Genomic DNA, 21,480 nt, shown 5'->3' on the forward strand with positions numbered 1-21,480 from the left:
ATTTAACGTATTATTACCACTTATATTTGCTGGATTCTTCTCTTATTGAAGCCATATTGTGCTCGTGTGTCGGAGTCCCACAACTATAACACATGTTCTTATTGCCTGCCACAGGCTTGATATTTATTTGGCTCGTCCCAGAACACACTGGGGTGTAGCACGAGGACGTATGTGGTGATTTCGGAGCGAAAACAGAATGTGGTTTACCACACGTATATAATAGAGGTTAACAGGACCACAAAATATAATGAGTAACCATTGATGACTAGAAAAATGGTTCCCACAAAGCCCACTGTATAGCGTTCTGGTGGACTGCCATGATGGCAGCGCTATTTGCTGAAAACTCTGCGTTTCTCTGTATTGTATGAGGAAACATGTCCGATAAATATCTTTTTACTGATTTCCCAGAGATTGTTTTGTAATACCGTAATTCAGACTAAATAAAATCTACCCTATTTTATTTGTATTGTCCTCTGTTCAGAAGTTTCTTTACTTTGGGGCTAAGTGTCTGGTGGCTGATCGACCACTGTGACCCCTGCCATACGAATAGAGGGGCTTCAGGATCATGTGACCTGCGGCTACATTGATATAGCCAACACTGGACCCTTTTCTAATGATTGGACCCCCAACAATGAGACACTTATTTCCTATTCTTTTAATAGGGGATAACTTTTAATTTCCGGAATACCCCATTTAAGATTTCGGCTACAGATGAATGACTACCCTGTGGTATAGATGTATGACATCTAAGGCAAGGTTCACATTTGTGCTGGGTTTCCATTCTTCTGGTCCATCGGAGGATCAGAAAAACAAACTGCAAAAATGGCAGACTCGAACAGAGCCCGACGGAAGCCGTTGACTGTAAGGGAGGCTTTTGGGGGTCCATTCGATGTCCAATATTTTATAACTGAAGTCAGTGGGTGAAAAGACAGGCAGGACTGCAGAATTTTTTTCGTGTGGTAATTTCTGTTGGATCTGCACCGGAATGACCTCCCGATGCAGATATGATCCCGGCGTAAATGGGGTTTTTAAAAATCCATGTTATAATGCAAAAACTGTTTCATTCTGATATGTGAAAAGGATTTTCGACCACAGCAAACCAACTTCCATACTTGTATTTAATCCAAATGTTCATGGAAGGTACAGCCTGGGGAAACCATGTCCGATTCCCTAGTCTCTGCAAAACGGACAGAAATAGCGCTTGCTGCAATTGTTCCTATAAAGTTTGTGGGTCTGTGTGAAAGAATAGTTGTGTGCATTGCAGCCTATGTACTAGTATGGGTCCATATGCTGCCCATGTGCAGTCCATTGTATACATAGATAGCACACAGACCAAAAATATAGCCTCAATGAGGCCTTAGAAACCTGTATATATAACTCTAGCTGCAGACATAAATTATGTATTTGCCGATCATTGGCAGCTCCATCTTATTTTTGTAGCTGATCGGTGGAGGTCCAACCACTGAGATCCCACCGATTCTGACAATAAGGATTGTTTTACTCCCATTATAGAATGTAGCAATGGAAACACATGTCGTCAATCTGGTCTTTTCAATTGGAGTACCAGAAATGGCTGAAGTATAGCACTTGGCTATCACCAGCATGTCTATTGAAATAAATGGAGTCGAGAGACCTCTGCATTTACTGCTACATTCCCAATGGGAGTGGAAGACCTGCCTTTTTAGGGTCGGTGGGGCTCTCAGCAGTCAGATATTTATCCTCTGTCCTGTGGATAAATTATTTTATTGATGTGACCCCTTAAACCCCAGGTTCATACACCTTAGATAATGGTTGACTGACAGCTATTTTCCCCAAACCCTCCATACACATGCACGCTCAGCCTGGCATGCATGTGTTCTCAAGTAGAGAGAATAGATAGACATCTATGGCGGCTTTATATTTCCTATTCCCGTGGAAATTAAAAATCAGGCACATTGAAAACCAACACGACCCGTCCTTCTCTCTTACAATATAGAGGACACCACTATACATAATATACAGTCCTACCAACTTTTATCCAATGTATACAGCTACATACTGTCTTCCCAGTGAACCAGAGAGATGTGTAAATCGTGTGAATGAATACCGCAGCAGGAAAGGATCTTCAAGCTTTAGCGATTTTGTATTTTCTTGAAGATCCCTTTAATTCTTACTCCCTTGGAATTTGCACAGAACAAGCGCTCGGTCTGCTCGGAGCTATTCACTCTCTCTTTATTTTACCCAATGTGATCTCTGGGGACAATTTGCATATGTATCGGATTCATTTACATACCAAATGCCTAATCTTCATGCACATGGGGTCGGTCCATGCATTCACAATGCATCTGTCTGAATGAAAGTGACCTATTTGCTTGTTTTTAGCTATAAGCTGTTACTATGTCTTTTCTCATAGGCTTGGCACAGTATTAAGGATAGTGTACTACAAGGGGGTCTATAAGTTAAGCGTTTATTGTATGCCATATAAACTATTAGAAATTTGGTCTTTGAACTGAAATTTAGAAGAGGCAGCGTCTGTTTTGTTATATTTAGGGTAAGTTCACACGATGTAACGTTGAGCGTGATCTGGCACGTATACACGTGCCGGCAGATGACGCGCTCAAAATGCTCCCATTGATTTCAATGGGAGTTAGGAGTGTATACGCTGTATTATTTTGCGGCCGCAAAATCACGGGCGCAAAATAACGTGGCGTATACGCTCCTAACTCCCATTGAAATCAATGGGATCTTTTACGGCGCGTAAACTCTGACACACAGCATACGTGCCAAATCATGCTCAACGTTACATCGTGTGAACTTACCCTTAGGGGCAAAATGCCGTCCTAAAAGTACCTAAGTGATTTGGAGCAATGGCCAGGTATGCGCTTCATTCACATGTCTCCCTTGTGGACCCTTGAACATTGTTTGTCCCAGCAATTGGACTCAGTGGCGTTTTGCAGACCCCCCCCCCCACGGTTCCCAAGAACAGGCTGTGAATATTAGGTCTTCGATGACCCCATTGTTTTGTAACTTTGCCCAAACAAAAGGGTTAAACTATCATATCTGAAGGTGCCAGAGGTGAATTATACACCACTAAGTCACATGGAGGATTGTTAGCAGCTTCTGTGACCTGCGCTGTTAGCAAAAGTCACCTATTAAAAATAACCTGACACCTTGTTAGCGGTGGAATCCATTAGCGCAGAGCGGAGATTTACTGGAGTGCTGCCACTTGTCTACAGCTTTTGATCCGGGGTGGACAAGCCACTTGGCCTCTGTAATGCTGAAGCAGAGATTGCTTTTGTGTTATCCATCAGAAATACACAGTCCTCTTGTCCATTACATGGGAGCTACGAGTGAAGGAGGTGTAAGTCCAGTGTTTAAGATGGATTTCTGGACTCTTAGCATCTGCCATTCCTGCCGTATCAAACCTAATACTATATACATGTGCTCTGGATTCATATTGTAACCCCGAGGCAGGGCAGGGCTATCTAATGTTATAGTTTCTAATGGTATAACCTGCGCAGCGTTTATGTGATTTGTAGGGGCAGGATTGTCGGCTTTCACTTAAGGTAATATTAGTGACCTAGTAAACTAAAGCTAAACCTGTCGAACAACTTCTTCATGTTATAACTATTTCAGTAAGAGTGACGCTACTGGGTGACTGTATCACATTGCAAGTCATGAAGTTGTGGCTACGTTTTTAAGACTTTCGCCGTATAACGTGTCCCAGGTCCAAATGCGACCAGAGTTCTTTCAGATACTCTGGTTTCTACTTACTACTTGGTGTAAAGAGGACCTTTCATCATCTCGAACAAGTCCACCTTTTTACTGATTCTGGCTCAGTTGTTTTTTTTTTTCTCTAGCTCCCACCATTACTGAACAATCACTTCTATTAGTTTTGGTGCTTGATATGCTATGCTCTGCACTTTTAGGTGAGCGGTGTCAGGGGTGTGACTAAGCTCTGGCACTGGCTGCCTGATTGGAGCTTTGAATCACGCCCCCTGTCTGACCCCGCCCTTCTAATGTTACACAGCTTAAATAGCACATCAGGTAACAAAACTACCTGCACTTGTTGCTCAGGAATGGCAGAGGCTACAGTAAAAAATCCAGCTGTGGAGCAGAGCCTATTAACAGATGCGAAGGGGCTGTTCAGAAGCAAAAAATAAAACCAAAACAGCTCACAATGGGTTGAAAATAATCAAAAATAGTTCTCTAGTCCCCTGTTACTGCATTTAGGCACTGATGGAGTTCCTGCTGTTGGCTATTTTCTCCCCCTTCCTGGTCCTATCTGACACACAGGAGGTAAATGCTCACACAATCACTGCTTGACGCAGGTTACAGCTTCAGCCAACTATTGGCCAGAGTGAGCGTTTCCTCTATGTCAGTACAGTACGTAGAAGCTGAGACACATTGAACTTGTCAGCCCCTTTAAAGCAAATGTTCAACCACGGACACTGTTCTATTTAAAGGGATCCTATCATTAAAAGTCATTTTTTTTGTCCCTAACACGTAAGAATAGCCTTAACAAAGTCTCCTACCTTTAGATGTCTTCTCTGCGCCACCGTTCAGTAGAAATCCAGGTTTTCTTCGGTATGCGAATGAGTTCTCTTGTAGCACTGGGGGCATCTTGAATGCTGCGAAAGACGTCTCCAGCGCCGCCTCCATCTTCTTCAGGAACGGCCTCTCCCTGTGTCTTCTTCCGGTGGTGGCTTCAAACTTCTAGGCTTTAGTCCTAGGGCAAAGCCGACAGTGCATGCCCGCCGGCCACAAGAAAATAGCCGCTTGCACAGTATTGTAAGCGGCCGTTTTCTTGTGGCCGGCAGGCAAGCGCCCTAGGCCCGTGGCCTAGAAGTTTGAAGCCACCGCCGGAAGAAGACGCGGAGAAGACCCGTCCCTGAAGAAGATGGAGGTAGCGCTGGAGCGTTTTCTCGCAGCATTAGGGACGCCCCCAGTGCTGCGAGAAAACTCATTTGCATACCGAAGAAAACCGGGATTTATACTGAACGGCAGCCCGGAGTAGACATCTAAAGTTAGGAGAAGAAGAATGAGACCTCGTACAAACCCTGTATAGCCTCTGTGGTTACTTTATCAGCTGCCAGTCGTCATTGTCACCTCAAAGCCATATGCAAGACCTGGGTGACTGAAAAATATATTGAATTAGTGTAATAAGACTTTACCCAAGAGGAGAATTCTGCGATTTTATATATTACTATTAAGATATTTATTTTAGAAATATATTTATTTTTGTAATAATATCGCTGTAGGAAATTTTTTAAAGAAAATCACACTTGCACTCTTATAGCCATTTTTTCCCTTCATTGAATAAAGCCGTGGCTGGAAAAAATTAGACTAGACTTCTGGATCTGGTTTTCCTCTGTCACATAAAAACTATGGGAAGAATATGCAAATCTGCCTTCCATGATGTAATTAGGAAGACAGTTGCTGCCTCATTGTTGCAAACCAATAGAGGGCGCTCACTGAAATGTGCAAGCCTGTCTTAAGACAGGATTCCAGTGAAATAACCCAATAATGGCTGCTCCCTTTAGCCTCATGCCCGACCTTCCAAGAGGCCTTTGTTTAGCAATGACGCTGGGATTAATACCAGGTATAGTCTCTCAATCGAGGACAGCTGTTTCGATCTGGTTGGATCTCATCAGCCCGATGTAGAGAGGACTATAACCTGGTAGAGGTGAGAGGCTTAGACAGGGTTCGGGGGATATTGTCACTCCTTAGGGAGAGACCACCATGTAGGTGTGTGGAGACTTGTTAAGCCTTTAGCACTCCACTTTGCAAGGAACTATGGGAAGAATATGCAAATCTGCCTTCCATGATGTAATTAGGAAGACAGTTGCTGCCTCATTGTTGCAAACCAATAGAGGGCACTCACTGGAATGTGCAAGCCTGTCTTAAGACAGGATTCCAGTGAAATAACCCAATAATGGCTGCTCCCTTTAGCCTCATGCCCGACCTTCCAAGAGGCCTTTGTTTAGCAATGACGCTGGGATTAATACCAGGTATAGTCTCTCAATCGAGGACAGCTGTTTCGATCTGGTTACATCATGGAAGGCAGATTTGCATATTCTTCCCATAGTTCCTTGCAAAGTGGAGTGCTAAAGGCTTAACAAGTCTCCACACACCTACATGGTGGTCTCTCCCTAAGGAGTGACAATATCCCCCGAACTCTGTCACATAATGGATGTTTCCATACATTTCTGCAAAGCTGGAGAAAGTAGGTCCGTAGTATAATGTATATTCCATATAATTGGCCTACCTGGCTCCCGGGATTTCTTGGCCCTGATTTAATAGAAGTATAGCTACTGTAATCCATAGCAAATGAGAAGTCCTTAAGTAAATTTGTCCATCTGTTCTGTCTCAATCATTGTCATTTACTGACGAACTACACGGCGATGCCGCTTGTTAGTAGTCTGATATCGTACGTCTCCTATTTATGTAATGGAGACTTCGGTATCGACAGTCATTATAGCATTGTATAGTCCCTATACCGTTATAAAAATCCTACGGGACCCTGGAGGATCATTCACTTCCACTCAATTGGGGAGATTTATTAGCTCTATTAAGTCAGTTTTCTTGCATAACTCCATTGGGAAAGAAATAACCATCTTACAAGTCTTGTATGAAGACCTTTAGGGTATTTCCATATGGAACGTAAAAACTGCAGACTCCATCCTGTAGAATTGTATGGAAATTCTAAATAGAAGGCGGAAAGCTACGTAGGTCCCGTTAATGGGAAGCGGTCATCAGGCTTGGGGGCCCTAAACCAGTATATCTGTATATTGTTGGGGTTTAGGGCATCACACCTGATGACAGATTCCATGGAAAACGTGGCTAGGGCTTTTAGTACGGCACTGGTTGGTTGGATGAGATACCTTAGATCCAGCACAGGGTGGCCATTGGTTTTCCATGCGAGGTTCAGCTAGTATAAAGAGGCAATGATCCATGGAAAAAGGTCTAGAAATTGGTTCTCTTCCAAAAGAGGAGAGTTTATAGTATCTTAAAGGGGTTTTCAGAACTTCCTTGTTGAACCATGCTTAGACCCCCATATGTGGTTGGTGGAGGGGAGGGGGTCGGACAGCCGGGACCCCTGATGTTCAACTCTTGGAAGAGGCTGTGGGGCTCAACTGGGGCACATGCCCTTGGTGCCGGTTGTCAGACAGGCGCTGATAACACTGTTTTCCGTATTTTGGTAGTAAGACTGATGAACTGAACATTTGCCTTGTGTGTAGATAAAACCTAACTACAGCCCTCTCCAAGGAGCATTATTTTTGTTTTGTGTAAAACTCCTGACACCAGCTGGTCTTCACAAGGAGAACCAATACTCCCCCACCCGAAAGCATAGTCTAGTGAAAATATATTACTGTATGTCCAACAAATATTTCCTTATGGTATATTGAACGCTGTTTCACCCAGTCCTTGACAGCACTTCCTCTTTCTATTACATTTTGTGCTGTATAGCTCGTATGTGATGTCAGCCAAAAACAAAGTTTGCAGTCCCCATACACATTTACATTCATGGAGGAGCAAGGAAATGATGGAGCTTCTCTGTGCAACCCTTTAGCTGGCAGTGATATGCTATTGCCCTTGTTGTCAGGTTCCTCTTGTACATCTTCATGTATGTCTATGGTTTGTTGGGTTTCTAAGCCATCTGTGTAGGATGGAGCTTGCCATAGACTACTTGGAGCAACCTCAGCAATTGGGTCTTACACTAGTTGGTTATTTATGGGATAATTTGGCCTGGGTGTGATACATTGCAGCCGTATTGGGCTGTTTCGCACTTCTGATTTTTTTTAAAAAATCTATGTGTTGTTGTTGTTGTTATTATTATTATTATTATTATTATTATTTATTTTTTAAATGTAGATTGTGCCCCTTTTTTTTTTTTTATATCCCATCAGTATGTCTTTATAGAAATCCACGCAAACATGGGGAGAACATACAAACTCCTTGCAGATGTTGTTCCTGGCGGGATTCGAACTCCAGGACTGCAAGGCTGCAGTGCTAACCACTGAGCCACTGTGTTGCCCCTATTTTGTGTTACACTATTATTATTAACGATCTAATATGGCACCCCCACAAAAAAAAACAGGTCATTGACACATTATACATGATGTAAATTGTAGAGAAGCTAATCTTGCTTTGTGAGTCGTTAATTCCCTTTTGGTCCTCTGTTGCATCACGTGACTGATACTCTGACTCCAACTGGCAAAGAATGTCGTATGGACAGGGTTTCAGTGTCTCCATTCTTTACAAGACTCTCAAGTAGGCATCAGTGGAAAAACGAACTTCCTGCTCGCACATATGATACGGTGTGGCACAGCTGAGGATCAAAAGGGAGTAGATAACTCAGCGACAGCTGTTGCTAAGAAGGTTTTTTTTAATTTTTTTCTAATGGGTCAGAAAATAAAATTTGTGGGCCTGCTCCCTTATTATTTATTTATATTAACGGAAACTTGTCAGGTTGGGTGGTACACTATACAAATAATATGTTTGAGCTCGAAGGAGTGGAGATTGGGTGTTGATATTTCTTGTCCAGGGTAGCGCATTCTGGAAAACTGTTGCATCTCAGGAGAAGGACTTGGAAACTGGAATGGAAAGTTCTTATATTCTTAGGTCATTGACTGAACGGAGAGCATGGGTAGGGTGGTAGACAGATAAGGAAGAACTGTAGGGTGATGCAGTATTGTGGAGAAATTTGAGGGTACATATGCTGTCAGTGATTCAGTAGGACCACCTACTGGACTCACAAGTCATAGGATTGCAAACGATAAGCTACTACTTACAGATCTAGCAAAAATTGACATGACTCATAACGCGTTAACACTGTGGCACTCTTTAAATGGGATTTCAGTGGCTTTTGCCGTCTTATCACGCTACAGAAAGTCAAGTTAAACAGTGCTATATCTGTATACTGAATCCTTGCCCACAAAACTATATATGGATCTTCTCCAGTAGACTGGACAGAATTTTATGGTGGCAGGTTCTCGTTAACAATTTTTCTATTTTGTTCTAATTTTTTTATGTTTTCTTCCCCTTATGTCTATAAATGATATGTTGGCTCCTGGATGCTTGAGGGTTCCCTGCTCTGTCCATAGCATTTGTTAGTACTTGGCCATTACATTAGATAATGTTCTATATTACACTGTAGACTTCTCCGGTAAAATGTATTCTCGGATAGGAGACACGGGGTTCTGCCCCTCGCTGTCTAGACAGTTCACTTCTAATCTGTCATTATCTGCGGCTGCAGGCATCTCGGTGCCCGCACCGCTCCTCTCCCAACCTCTTTCAATAACGTTCACTTAATTCTAATGAACGCGCGTCAGCTCCATGACGCCTCCTAACATTATACATCTCACAGGTGCACTCTCCAGACAGCATCCTCATGTCATTTCATAGCACTGACATTCGTGCATTTTACTGCCAGCACTTACCCGCTTTTCGTATTGTGCCCTCATGCCAAGGATCGTCAGCTGCCCCGGATAATTGCCTCATTAAAATGCCTGCTCTCCTCCTTGCCTGCTATTACTGAACACTATCAGCTCTGCGCCCCGCACATATTAACATACATAACCACTGGGCCCTGTAGCAGCGGCTCAATTGCATAAAACAATTGCTTATTTTCTCTTATTAGTCTTATTAAAACTGCTCCAAATGCAGATGGTGATTCATCGTAATTGGTAAAAGTGAGGCCGGTGACATAAATACCAATGTCATGGCCGTGAGTGGGCTGCAAGGGAAGTGCATTAGCTCAGCGTGCACCACTATAATAAGGATTTATGGCATATTACACTTTGGAATCCTCCTCTTGTGTATGAGCTCTAGAAGAAGCCAGACACTAATAAGCTGTGTTACTCGTATACTAATGGAAATCGCCGCCTTTTAACTCCTTGTCGTTTTTAGGTCCGTCATTTATATTCTGACCTACTTCTTAATACATATTTATAGCAGGAAGAACTCAGTTTTCCTAATACAGTTCCAAATTTACAGTATAGACAAAGTAAGGTAATAAAATTCTGCCTGCCTTCTGTCACCACTAGGTGGAGCTTGGCAGCACGTACTTAACTAGAAGTGTCGAATGCTGTTGTGGTTGGGGCCCGAAGCCGGGAGAGACCTACAGTTCACCCTTAAGACACTAGGACTAGATAAACTTTGATCTCCTATCTGATTTCCTTTATGAATTATAATCTCAATTAAGCGGGGCATTTTACTTTGATAACTTATTAGCAGGTGTTGTGTAGCCAGCAGTTTCATTTGGACATCTCAGACCCCAGTATAATGATCAGAGGCCCAAGGGAGGTGATCAAATGTAATAAACAGTGTTACTCACCTCTCTTGGGCTCCAGTCTATCTCTCTCTACTGTCTCCGGACTGATGTTCGGGACCACTGAGGCAGCAGTCTCATAGGTCTGCAATATCATAACACTTGCATCTATGTGTCAGAACACCACGTGACCCACCAAAGCCCAGTCACAGGCCTCAGTGGTTCCTGATGTCAGTCCGGAGACAGCAGAGTGTTACGCCCGGAGCTCAAGAGAGGTGAGTAACACTGTTTATTACATTTGATCACCTCTCCTGGGCCTCTGATCATTATAATGGGGTCTGAAGGGTTCAAACGAAACTGCCGGCCACACGACACTTGCTAATAAGTCGGAAGATGGCAAGGAACCGCCTTATTTTTCATCAGCAACACTGCAAAACCATGAGCCCACTTTGGGTTGTAGGGATTTGGGCCACATGCAGTTGATGCAAAGATGGCTGCAAATGTGACATCACCCTGCGTCTACCCGGGAGATTTGGAACTCTGTATCAGAATCAGGGTTATGGAGTCAGAGTTGGAGTTGAAAAATGTTACTGATTCTGGTGTTTAAGTAAAAGGATTAATTATTTTTAATTATAAATTACACAATTATTATTACTGTATATAATTAAATGTATCATTTATTATTTACTATTATAGAAATTCAATCCGTAGATTTTTTTTTATTTTTTTAAATGGGTTTGGGGAGATTTGCTGCTTCTGACCATGGCTGTCGGCTATTTATGAAGGAAAAGCCCTGTAAAACATATTAAAATAATTGGCATGCGGCTTAGGACTGACGACAAAATGGGTAGACTTGTGATTTATTCTCTGAAGCCACGTTTTGATTTCTATTTTCTATCCATATTGACTTTTTACATCATTCTTATCTTTTGTGTAATAATATGGTGTATATCTAAACTGACTTGTTGGGGATTGCTGGGTTTCCTTCAAGGGAACATAGTTGGAGTAGAATTATTGCTTTCTTGAAAGGAACTGAGCAAGTCTTATTCACACGTACGTTGCAACCACTTTACAGACAAAAAAAAGGTCCAAAAAAAATCAATCGGACAATGTGCTGTCTGCGGAGAACATTGGCTGAACTTGTGAGTACACCCTTAGGCCCCATTCACAAGGGGAGAGGATTGGCAGATTTTGGCCGCGAGAGTGACGTGGGAAACTGCGTCAGTCTCTGGCCAAAATGCGACAGTTGCGACTTCCCCCTCTGGAGTAAGCTCAAATGAATGGGCCTACACCGGAGGGTGTTGTCACGAGGCGGACGTTGGGGCTGAATCAGCCACGGAGTCCACATCAAGAAAGGGCAACTCGTTTCTTTTTTTCATGTTGCCGCTCATGGGGAAAAAAGTACTCCATTATGAGGGGGCGGATTATGACGTAGATACCATAATCGGCCCCTTCTTGCCCTGTGTCAACAGGGCCTCAGGCTGCGGGCTGCCAATTCCCCACAGTGTTAAGTTTCAGTGTTACTATTTTAATACATACCTTTCAGGGTGTGTGGAAAGCCCAAAATGCACTTTATTATAAGGTGGGGCAAAGCCGGTAGTTGAGGCACGTCAAAAATTTGTGACCATCACTTTTTTTTTTTTTAAATTGTGGGTTGACATTTACTAACCCACCTACGGCAGTTTTATGATGTACATGGGTGTTGGGTTCTATTCACACTAATAATATTCACAGGTAAGTGAATATATAGAGTATGCTTGACTTCTTGACATATCGGAAGCTTGGTTCCATTTTCACAGACCAGACTCAATTGTAAGTCAATGGGTCCGTGAAGAAAAAGGGATACCTGACTGTGTATGTGTGAATATAGCCTCAATGTGGTGAATTTTTGGCACACTGTCCCTTCTTGCGCCACATTGTTAGTTTTGCACCCTGCTCACATTTATTACAAAAGTGGGTGAGGTGGAGACGGGCTGGGGTGGGGACACCACACCCAGACAGATTTGCTATAAATCATGCCAGAAGGCTGAAATCTATATATTTTCCTGATTTTGTACTGACTGCGCTATTAAGTTAAGATAAGATGAGATAATCCTTTGAAATTTCCCCATGGTGGGACTATTAGTGTGTTACAGCAGCATGGTAATACAGATAAAGGATAATACACAGTAATATATTACAGAAGTAGACACACATAAGCTGAGAAAAAAACATACTAGGAATCATAGCAGCTAAGGAAGAAAAGAAAGAAGGAAGACTGCAGGATCATTTAGTTCTCTGTGCGGAGTGATCTTCGCTTGGTCTGATGTAGTTTATGAAGGGTTGTCCAGCAATTGGACAAATCCCAGAAGAGAACGGGGAAAGTGTGACCTATAAAAGGAATTGCACCCACTTGTCCTCAGCGCTTCAGTGTCCGTCGTCTCTGTCTGTCAGCCAATCGGAGGTGCCTGGAATGGACCCGCCACTCACATAAGTCACTGGGTCTGTTCCTGTGGCTTCTGAGGCCACTCATTGGACTCAGCAATCGTGTGTGGTGCTGGTTCTCCAGCAATGAAGGCATGGCATGGACAGTGGCGGTGGACACTGGGACAGGTGAGTGTAATTTTTATATTTTTATGTTATACCTTCCCCCAATCTTCTCAAGTTTGTCCAATTCCTGGACAATTCCTTTTAAGAGCTTGGAGCCTTTTAATAACTCAAGCACATCTTATGCCAACTGGGAATTTGGTTATCGCTTGGTTCATGTTGGCATTTTCTCTGTGTTGTTGCAGGACCAGAACAACAACGACACAACTGGTCATACGGACCACCAGTCTTAATAAATTCCCCCCTCCCTATTTTCTTATTCTTGTCTATGGACTTCTTGCCTCCTGAAATGATTCATAGACTTCATACACACAACCAAATGTGTTGTCCGATCATCTTCCGATGTGTATTCTGGAGCTCTGTTCTATTCCAGTATTAGAGCAGGACCTATAAGTTATCGGAGAGGGGTTGTGTATGGGTACACCCTTGGAATGCACACTTGGCTGTGTGCATGAAGCCTTGATGGCTTGTCTGGTTTTGAGTAAAAATGGACCCCAGACAGGGGCTGTTTCTGATGCCCCCTTGCTTTGTCGCTGCAGGGAGACGTTGCACTGACGTGCCATGATGAACGCGGTCCGTCACAGGTCTCGGCAGTACACCAAACCTTTAGTTGCACATTTTTGTAACCCCCAATGAACCAGGTGTATTGTGGATTTTTTTGTGTTTTTATATGCCAATAAATCAAAAAGTAAAGCTGCAATAGACAGATGAGATCAACCGGATGAAGGATGAATGTACCATCCATCATCTGACTGTACGGCTGACACATGAAGAACCATCTAGCCGGACAAATTCTTCTTTTTGGAAAATTTTTGATATCTGGCTTTTGCTTGAAGGAAGTCGGACAACTAATGGCTGACTGTTGGAACAAAATCCGCTTTTTCAGATGACTTTTATGGCATGTCTATGACCAGTTTTTTCTTTTGTTCATATTTTTGTTTGTTTCGTGAGAAATCTTGTCTTGCCGCTTACTCACATTAAGGATATTACTACCTCTGAAATTCTCTTCATTTATGCATGCACTTACATGTGTCAGGAATATGTCAATACCAGACTCTCAGCCTGACTAATGGACTTGCATAAATTAGTCATATTTAGCTCGGCTGATGTGCGATCTACGCCGCCATACACAGCTACGCGGCATTCTTTAAATATTAAAGGGATGCTGTCACGATGACTGACTTGTTTTAGATTTGGGCATCCGTAGAATGTTTTATCAAAGCCGGATTATTGAGTACGACTGCACATTACATTAACGTTCCTGCATTAAATGGCTAAGAGGGTTCATGGGAGGGTGAGGCGTATGTGGGAAGCTATTTTTCAGTTCTGAAAGCCTTTTAGTGTACAAAACTGGGGTTGTTTAAGGTTATATTTACATGGTGGTGTGTAAAAAAAAAAAAAAAAAAAAAAAAAAAAAAAAAAAAAATTAAATAAAAATCTGCCGAAATTGTCCATTATTCATGGCCATTTTGCTCCTGTTTTAAACCAATGTTTCTTGGACTTGAATCTTTAAAGGGATTCTATCATTAGATTCCCTTTTTTTTTCTTTCTAACTAACACGTAGGAGTAGCCTTAAGAAAGGCTATTCTTCTCCTACCTTTACATGTCTTCTCCGCGCCGCCGTTCGGGAGATATTTCGTTTTCCGACTTTATTCAAATTAGTTATCTCGCAGCACTGAGGGCGTCCCCAGTGTTGCGAGAGAACTCTCCAGCGCTGCCTCCATCCTCTTCAGGAACTGGCCTCTAAGCGTTGTCTTCCAGGCTGGCTTTCAATCTTCTACGCTTACGCAATCGGCCCTGCCAGCGGGCCTTGAGCAGAGCTGACTGCACCTGCGCACAGCCTTTTTTTGTGGCCACTTACTACAAGAGCTCGCGTAAGTGGCCACAAGAAAATGGCCGCGCGCAAGTGCAGTTGACTGCCTGCTGGCAGACCCGATTGCGCATACATAGAAGATTGAAAGCCAGGCCAGAAGACAACGCATAGAGGCCAGTTCCTGAAGAAGATGGAGGCGGCGCTGGAGAGTTCTCTGGCAGCACTGGGGACGCCCCCAGTGCTGTTTGACTGCTGAGGACCGCCTCCAGTGCTGTGAGAGAACTCATTTGCATAAAGACGGAAAATGGAAGGTAGAGGTAAAGGTAGGAGAAGAATAGCCTTCTTTAAGGCTGTTCCTATGTGTTGGTTAGAAAAAAAGGGATTCTAATGATGGGATCCGTGAGAAATGTAAAAAAATAGGACATATGCTGTGTTTTGACAGTCTGCTGCAGAATTTAAATGAGTTACTGGCAAATTGTGCTGCAGGTTTATAGTGGATTTTGCTCCTTTAGGATATAGGGTGATATATTCTACAATATAATCTATGATCTTTTTGACCTGCAGCCGATTTAAAGGGTTTATTCAGAAGTAAAAAATTACAGTGTGTTCAATTTTCAACATAGACTTCTGCATTACTCTGCATATGGAATTGGTTTTCGAAAGTCTCTCATATGTATTTCACTGTAATGCACAACAGATTTGTTGTGTGGAACCCACAAACCAGATCTGTAGGAGTATGGTCCAATGGCAGAATTTGGTGTTGATTTTCAGGTGGAGGTTACCAAAAAGTTAGTGGAAAGTTCTGTCCTGATTCTGCATCCCATTGTTTTGAATGGGTGTCAGAGATTGAAGCAGGATGCTGAAAAAATAAGCATCCTCCTGGATCTTGCTGCAGAAACTCTGGTGTGTGACTATAGCTGTTCAGCCCCTTTTACTTGAGGCTTCAAGTTCTACTTTGACTTTCCACCACGGAGGACCTGAAAATGAAGAAAAATCTGATGTAGAAGTCTTCCTCTGCTCCTTTTCATTTATTTGCCCAAAGGTTTCTGTAAGGTGTCCTTATGTAAATGGACCAGGGTCTTTTTAACACATTGGGGGGCCCAGTGCAAAGGTTTCATAAGTGGGTCCACCATCACCACCACATAAAAATAGCTGACTTGCACAAATTATAATGGCCAGTTAGTAGTCTTCACACAGTATAATTTCTCCTTAGTTACCCCATACAGTATAATGTCCCCTTTTCAAGTGCACCCACAGTATAATGCCCTCATCCAGCTATCCCCACAGTTTAATGTTGCCCCTTGTTTAATGTGCCCCTGCACTTGCCCCACAGTTTTTCTCTCTCCTACCAAAGAGAAATAAATAAAAACCTCTTAGTAATCACCTCTCCTCGCTCTCCTGCTTTCTCTGGTCTGCTGTTCCCTGCTATGTAACTTCCTCCCCCTTCCATACACCCCCTCCCTATCTCCCTAGCTATATTGCCCTTCCCTACCTACTCAACCCAACCCCCGACACACATATTATATACTTACCCTCCATGCTTCTTCCGGTGAGACTGCTTCTCCTGTACTGCTCCTGTACTCCTCCTTCTCTGCAGTGATGATCCACCTTTACTGCTCGTGCGTGGATGCGCAGTAGAAGTGAATTACTGGCGGCGTGCACAATCAGAATCATTACAGAGGGAGGAGCCGTCTTGCTGGAAGAAGCCTGGATGGTAAGTATAATGGGGTGGATGAGGGGGGAGTAGTAGTGACGATTAGTTTTCCGAAATGTGGAAACAGTCACCGGATAATCAGAAAATGTCCCTGGGCCGGTCACGTGGCCACCCTAGGGATAGGGATAACTAACTATACATTTTTGATACACCATCTTATTTAGAATGTAGGAGGGAGGAGGGTGTTTAGACTAGTGTAGGGATTTTTAGTTAAAGAGGACCTTTCACCTCCTGGGGCACCCAGCAGTTTTATATACCACTAGAAAGTCAACAGTGTGCTGAAATTGGCGCACTATCGGCTTTCACGTTCTGTGTACCTGGTGAAGAGCTATCGGTGCCGGTACCGTAGCTCTTCACTGTCAGAAGGGTGTTTCTAACAGTCAGTCAGGAACGTCCTTCCTCACAGTAGCGTCTAATGCGCTGTACTGTGAGAGTGGTAAGGAACGCCTCGCTCCCCTCCTAATAGGTGAGTACTTTGGGTGTGTGTGGGGGTGTGTTCCTCACTGCTCAGCCTCTTTGCTGGGTGATAAGGAACGCCCCCTCTCACTGTACAGCGCAATAGACACTACTGTGAGGAAGGGCGTTCCTGACTGACTGTCAGAAACGCCCTTCTGACAGTGAAGACCTACGGTGCCAGCACCGTTAGCTCTTCACCGGGGGCACAAAAAGGGAAAGCTGATAGTGCACTGATTTCATTGATTTTATCTGCTTTCTGGTGGTGTATTACACCGCATGTGCCCCAGGAAGTGAAAAGTCCTCTTTAAAGCAGCCCTGAAATGAGCATTTTTTTAAAAAAATGTTTTTAAATAAATGTGTTTTCAGCAAGTCCTATGATGTTGTTCTGTCTTTTCCTTTAAATGTAGGATTCTCTGGCATTCTGCTGCCAAGCACATAGTCATTTGGCTGACAATTCGGATGTCCGATGTGTTTAGATGAATGAGAGCAGATAGTATCCAGCCCGTCTAATCTATTTCCTGGCTGCGCCAATAGACATCAGATTGTCGGCCAGAATCCTATGAGAAGCATCTATCATCAATGGGCAGCTTTACTCGTGAACATTTCCACTTTTCAGCATTTTGGCTACGATGAACCATCCAGCAGGCAGAAACTGGGAAACCTGGCACAACCGAGGCCTAAAGACCATCTCTAATCTAAACCCCATCATAAATTGATACCCTGTCAGTTGACCTTGTCGAGCGGGAACTGGATCACGTCAACGGGAAATTATCCATCTGTCCTTACCAATTACGCTTGAGGGCTTTGTTTTTAATGACCAATTCCAATTTGTTAATTAGATAAAATGGTTTTGGACTAATTGTGGCGGTACCACGAGCCCCTCTTGTATAGAGCGTCACGAACCTATATGGACTGACTGCAGTGAATATGGATGAGAAGTTGTGGTAATGCTATATGGTTCCTATATAAGACCTACTGGTAGGCCTAGGTGATGGACTAGCGGCTGCCGCCATGTTACCTGTGCTGTTGTAGGAGTCCACCTATTTACTAAGAGAGTCCCCAACAAGGTGGAGGTCTTGGTATCCAAGAATATGAATCTCTTAAATGTCTCTTTCCAGTCACATAAGATCTAGTTGATGGAAATATTCACTTTTGCCTCCTGGGAGATGAAGTTGTTTATTTCAGTCATCCCCTGATCTTGAGAGCAGAGATTTGATTGAAGATGTTGTGTTTTTTTTTTTTCTTCCCATCTCTCATTATTGTAAGTGATTTTCTGTCTCTGCCATAAATTCCAAATTATGTTTTATGATCCTGTCTGTCAGTCATGTGGAGACCTTGCTGCAAATGTGGTGCCGGCGTTCATCATAATGTCTCCCTCTAAGAATAAGGCTGTGCTGTTTACTGATCTTTTAGAGTTTTTTGTAATTTTTTTATTTATTTATTGCATTTCATTGCATTTTCTGTCATTTATCTAAAGGGAGTCTGTCGCCAGGACCCAGCATATCAATGCAGCCCTACAGATCGGTTAGGGTCAGCTGATTAAAAAATTGTATTTTCCACATGGGAATCGCTGCTCCATTGCGGAGATAGTTCTAGTCCTATCTCTCATTAGTAACCAATTTCTGAGAATTTGTAAAACTGACAAATGGAAGACTGGACGCCATCTGTATGTCAGTAAATGTTTCATGGGATGCTATGCATTTTAGTACCTAGAACTTGCACAACGTCGCTCTGATCTTTAGTACGGTGCCTACAGGGCGTTCATGTGCTGTCCATACAACCATAATTCTACATTCATTTGAGATCTTGACCTAGAACAGATGGTATGGATGTTTTACCCTTCTAGGGACTTCTTCTAAGTTCATAGAATCGGGATCGCCTCAGCTGAGAGTGCTTATACAGAGTGTCTCTCTTTCTGGAGGACCCAACATGTCCATGCTCAGACCCATTAATATAAGGGTATGTTCACACGGCGGAATTTGTATTCTGTGCGCCTAGCTGTGACGGGATGCTAGGCAGTGCACCGGCATCCCGTCGTGGTATTCCACTACGGATTAGGCCCGAATGATGGGCCTAAGAGTATTTTCACTCTGAGTTTTTTGGAGAGCAAAAAATCCGCTTCAAGATTTTCCGCCTCCCATTGGTTTTTCTGGAGGAGCGGAATAGCAGCATCACTCCTGCCGCTGCTGGCTTCACCTGTGCCGGCGTCTACACTACCCGGCATCCGCCTCTCTATTACAGCGGATGCCGGGTCTGTATTACATTGTGAAGGCTGTACGTCCGATGCCTAGTGCATCGGCAGCGCACACGCAGGGCCAGCAGCATAGAAACAACGACTTCTCGCCGCTGGCTTTGCTTATGTAACCCCGCCCACCAATGACGCAACAAATCCGGAAGACAGAAGAATTTACTGCAGCGAAGACTAGCGAGTATGCGACGTGGGACTTTAATGGGAGCCCTTTATGGCAGTGGATTTTGAGGCGGATTCCACGTCATAATCCGCTGCCAAAAAACTCCCTGTAAACGAACCCTCTGTGTCAACTGTGTAATACTTCATTTCTCTGGAAGACTCCTACCACAAGAGGTGTACACCGCTACCCTATACTGTCCACAACGGAGCGGAGGATTACGCACTATCCACACGCGACCTTGGTAAAATATTTGAGTCTGATGAAAATGTTCACTTACTCTGTATGGATTTTATATGAATTTAAGAATTCACAATGAAGTTATTACTTCAACTCACTATTGGAGTGCTTTAGTTCATTATTCTCTGAATCATGGGTTGGGACCCTATAAAAGCACCCGTGAAATAACCAAGAACTAAGTGCTGCATACAATTTATATTACTAGAAGGTATATACTTATGGTTTCCTTTTCTTGCTTCACTCAATTTAGTTTCTTACCTACAATATAAGGACCTGTTTGCTCGGACTTTAATGGTTGTTTTTTTGTCTCTTTTAAAGGCCACGTGGAGAATGAAGAGCAGTATACCCAAGCACTGGAAAAATTTGGAAGTAGCTGTGTATGTAGAGATGACCCGGATCTAGGAACAGCCTTCCTGAAATTCTCTGTTTTCACTAAGGAACTCACTGCACTTTTTAAGAATCTGGTAAGTTAGATGTGTTTGATCACTTTGTGTTATGTGTCCCTGCTGGTCTCTATTTCCTGGTCAGTTTCATTACACGGTGTGGTGCTCCCTGGTAGCCCACCACATGTAATTCTCTCCAATGGACCTCCCCACATGGGTTAATGCTCACCAGTGGCCCTCTCACAGGATAATGCTCTCCATTCGACCCACCACCACAGGATAAAGCCCTCTAGCAGCCCCCAGATACAGGATAAGGCTCTCCAATGGGCCACCACACACAGTAGAATGCTCTCCAGCGGCCCAGATACTCAGGATAGTGCTCTCCAGCGGCCAACATACTTAGGATAGTGCTCTCCAGCGGCCCACTCACATGTTTTTTATGGTGTGCCTTTAAAGGGATCCTATCATTTGATACCCTTTTTTTTCTCCCTAACACATAGGAATAGCCTTAAGAAATGCTATTCTTCTCCTACCTTTAGATGTCTTCTCCACGCCGCCGTTCAGTAGAAATCCCGGCTTTCTTTGGTATGCAAATGAGTTCTCTCGCAGCACTGGGGGTGGGTCCCGGCGGTCAAACAGCACTGAGGGCATACCCAATGCTGTGAGAGAGCTCTCCAGCAACGCCTCCATATTCTTCTGGAATTCCCTCTCTCTGTGTCTTCTTCTGTCCTGGCTTTCAATCCTCTAGGCCTTGGGCAGAGCCGACTGCGCATGCCCGGGCCACAAGAAAATGGCCGCGTATACAGTAAGCTGGTGTAAGCAGCCATTTTGTTGTTGCCCGGGCATGCACAGTCTGCTCTGCCGAAGGCCTAGAAGATTGAAACCCAGGACGGAAGACACAGGGAGAGGGCGTTCCGGAAGAAGATGGAGGTGTTGCTAAGGCGCTCCAATGGGCCTCCACACACAGTAGAATGCTCTCCAGTAGCTCCCATACTCAGGATAGTGCTCTCCAGCGACCCACTCACATGTTTTTTATGGTGTCCCTTTATAAAAAAAAAAAAAAAAAAAAAAAAAAAGAATCAAAATCTTGATCTAGTCTTGGGATAAATACTCATACAGCATGCTGTGAAACTGGCCTGAAAATCTGCACCAAAATCTTCAGCGACATCCACAGGTGCTACATGATGTTGACATTGGATTTCACCCATTTCATTTACAAGCATTCTACAAAAAGATTAACCTGAAAATCATTGACATCTGAACATGGCTTTGCTCTGTTCATGGGATTTCGGAAACTGCTTCTTTTTTGTAGAATTTCACAGTGAATTCCGCAACATAAATTCTTAAAAGATGCAAGGATATTAGAAGTGGATGAGCAGTTTTGTGGCTGTATGCGGCCTCCTGCTGTGATACATATAGCAGCGTACAGATGTCTGCTTCTGAGTGTCACGCCTGCTGGAATTGTGCCAGTACAGAGAACACGTCCCACTGCTTACTCTTTACACACACGTTAATAAAGCGGAGGGATGCTGGTTACAATAATGAACATGGACAGCATGGCTCTCATTCACTTGACATGTGCGCTGCTTGTAAATGTGTAGACTGGCGCTCGGCAGGGTTCGCTGAAA

The 21,480-nt window shown here is 43.5% G+C and overlaps 1 protein-coding gene across 2 annotated transcripts in view; it reads left to right on the forward strand.

Annotated features, from left to right (window-relative positions):
• ASAP2 (ArfGAP with SH3 domain, ankyrin repeat and PH domain 2) overlaps positions 1–21,480 on the forward strand; it is a 127,071-nt gene that overhangs the window by 39,858 nt on the left and 65,733 nt on the right. For both annotated transcript variants that reach the window (XM_075269132.1, XM_075269133.1), the window contains exon 3: positions 19,788–19,933. In XM_075269132.1, coding sequence (XP_075125233.1) covers positions 19,788–19,933 — 146 coding nt within the window. The remainder of the gene's footprint in view (positions 1–19,787; positions 19,934–21,480) is intronic.

Source organism: Leptodactylus fuscus, chromosome 3 (genome assembly GCF_031893055.1).
Source record: "Leptodactylus fuscus isolate aLepFus1 chromosome 3, aLepFus1.hap2, whole genome shotgun sequence".
Lineage (NCBI taxonomy): Eukaryota > Metazoa > Chordata > Amphibia > Anura > Leptodactylidae > Leptodactylus > Leptodactylus fuscus.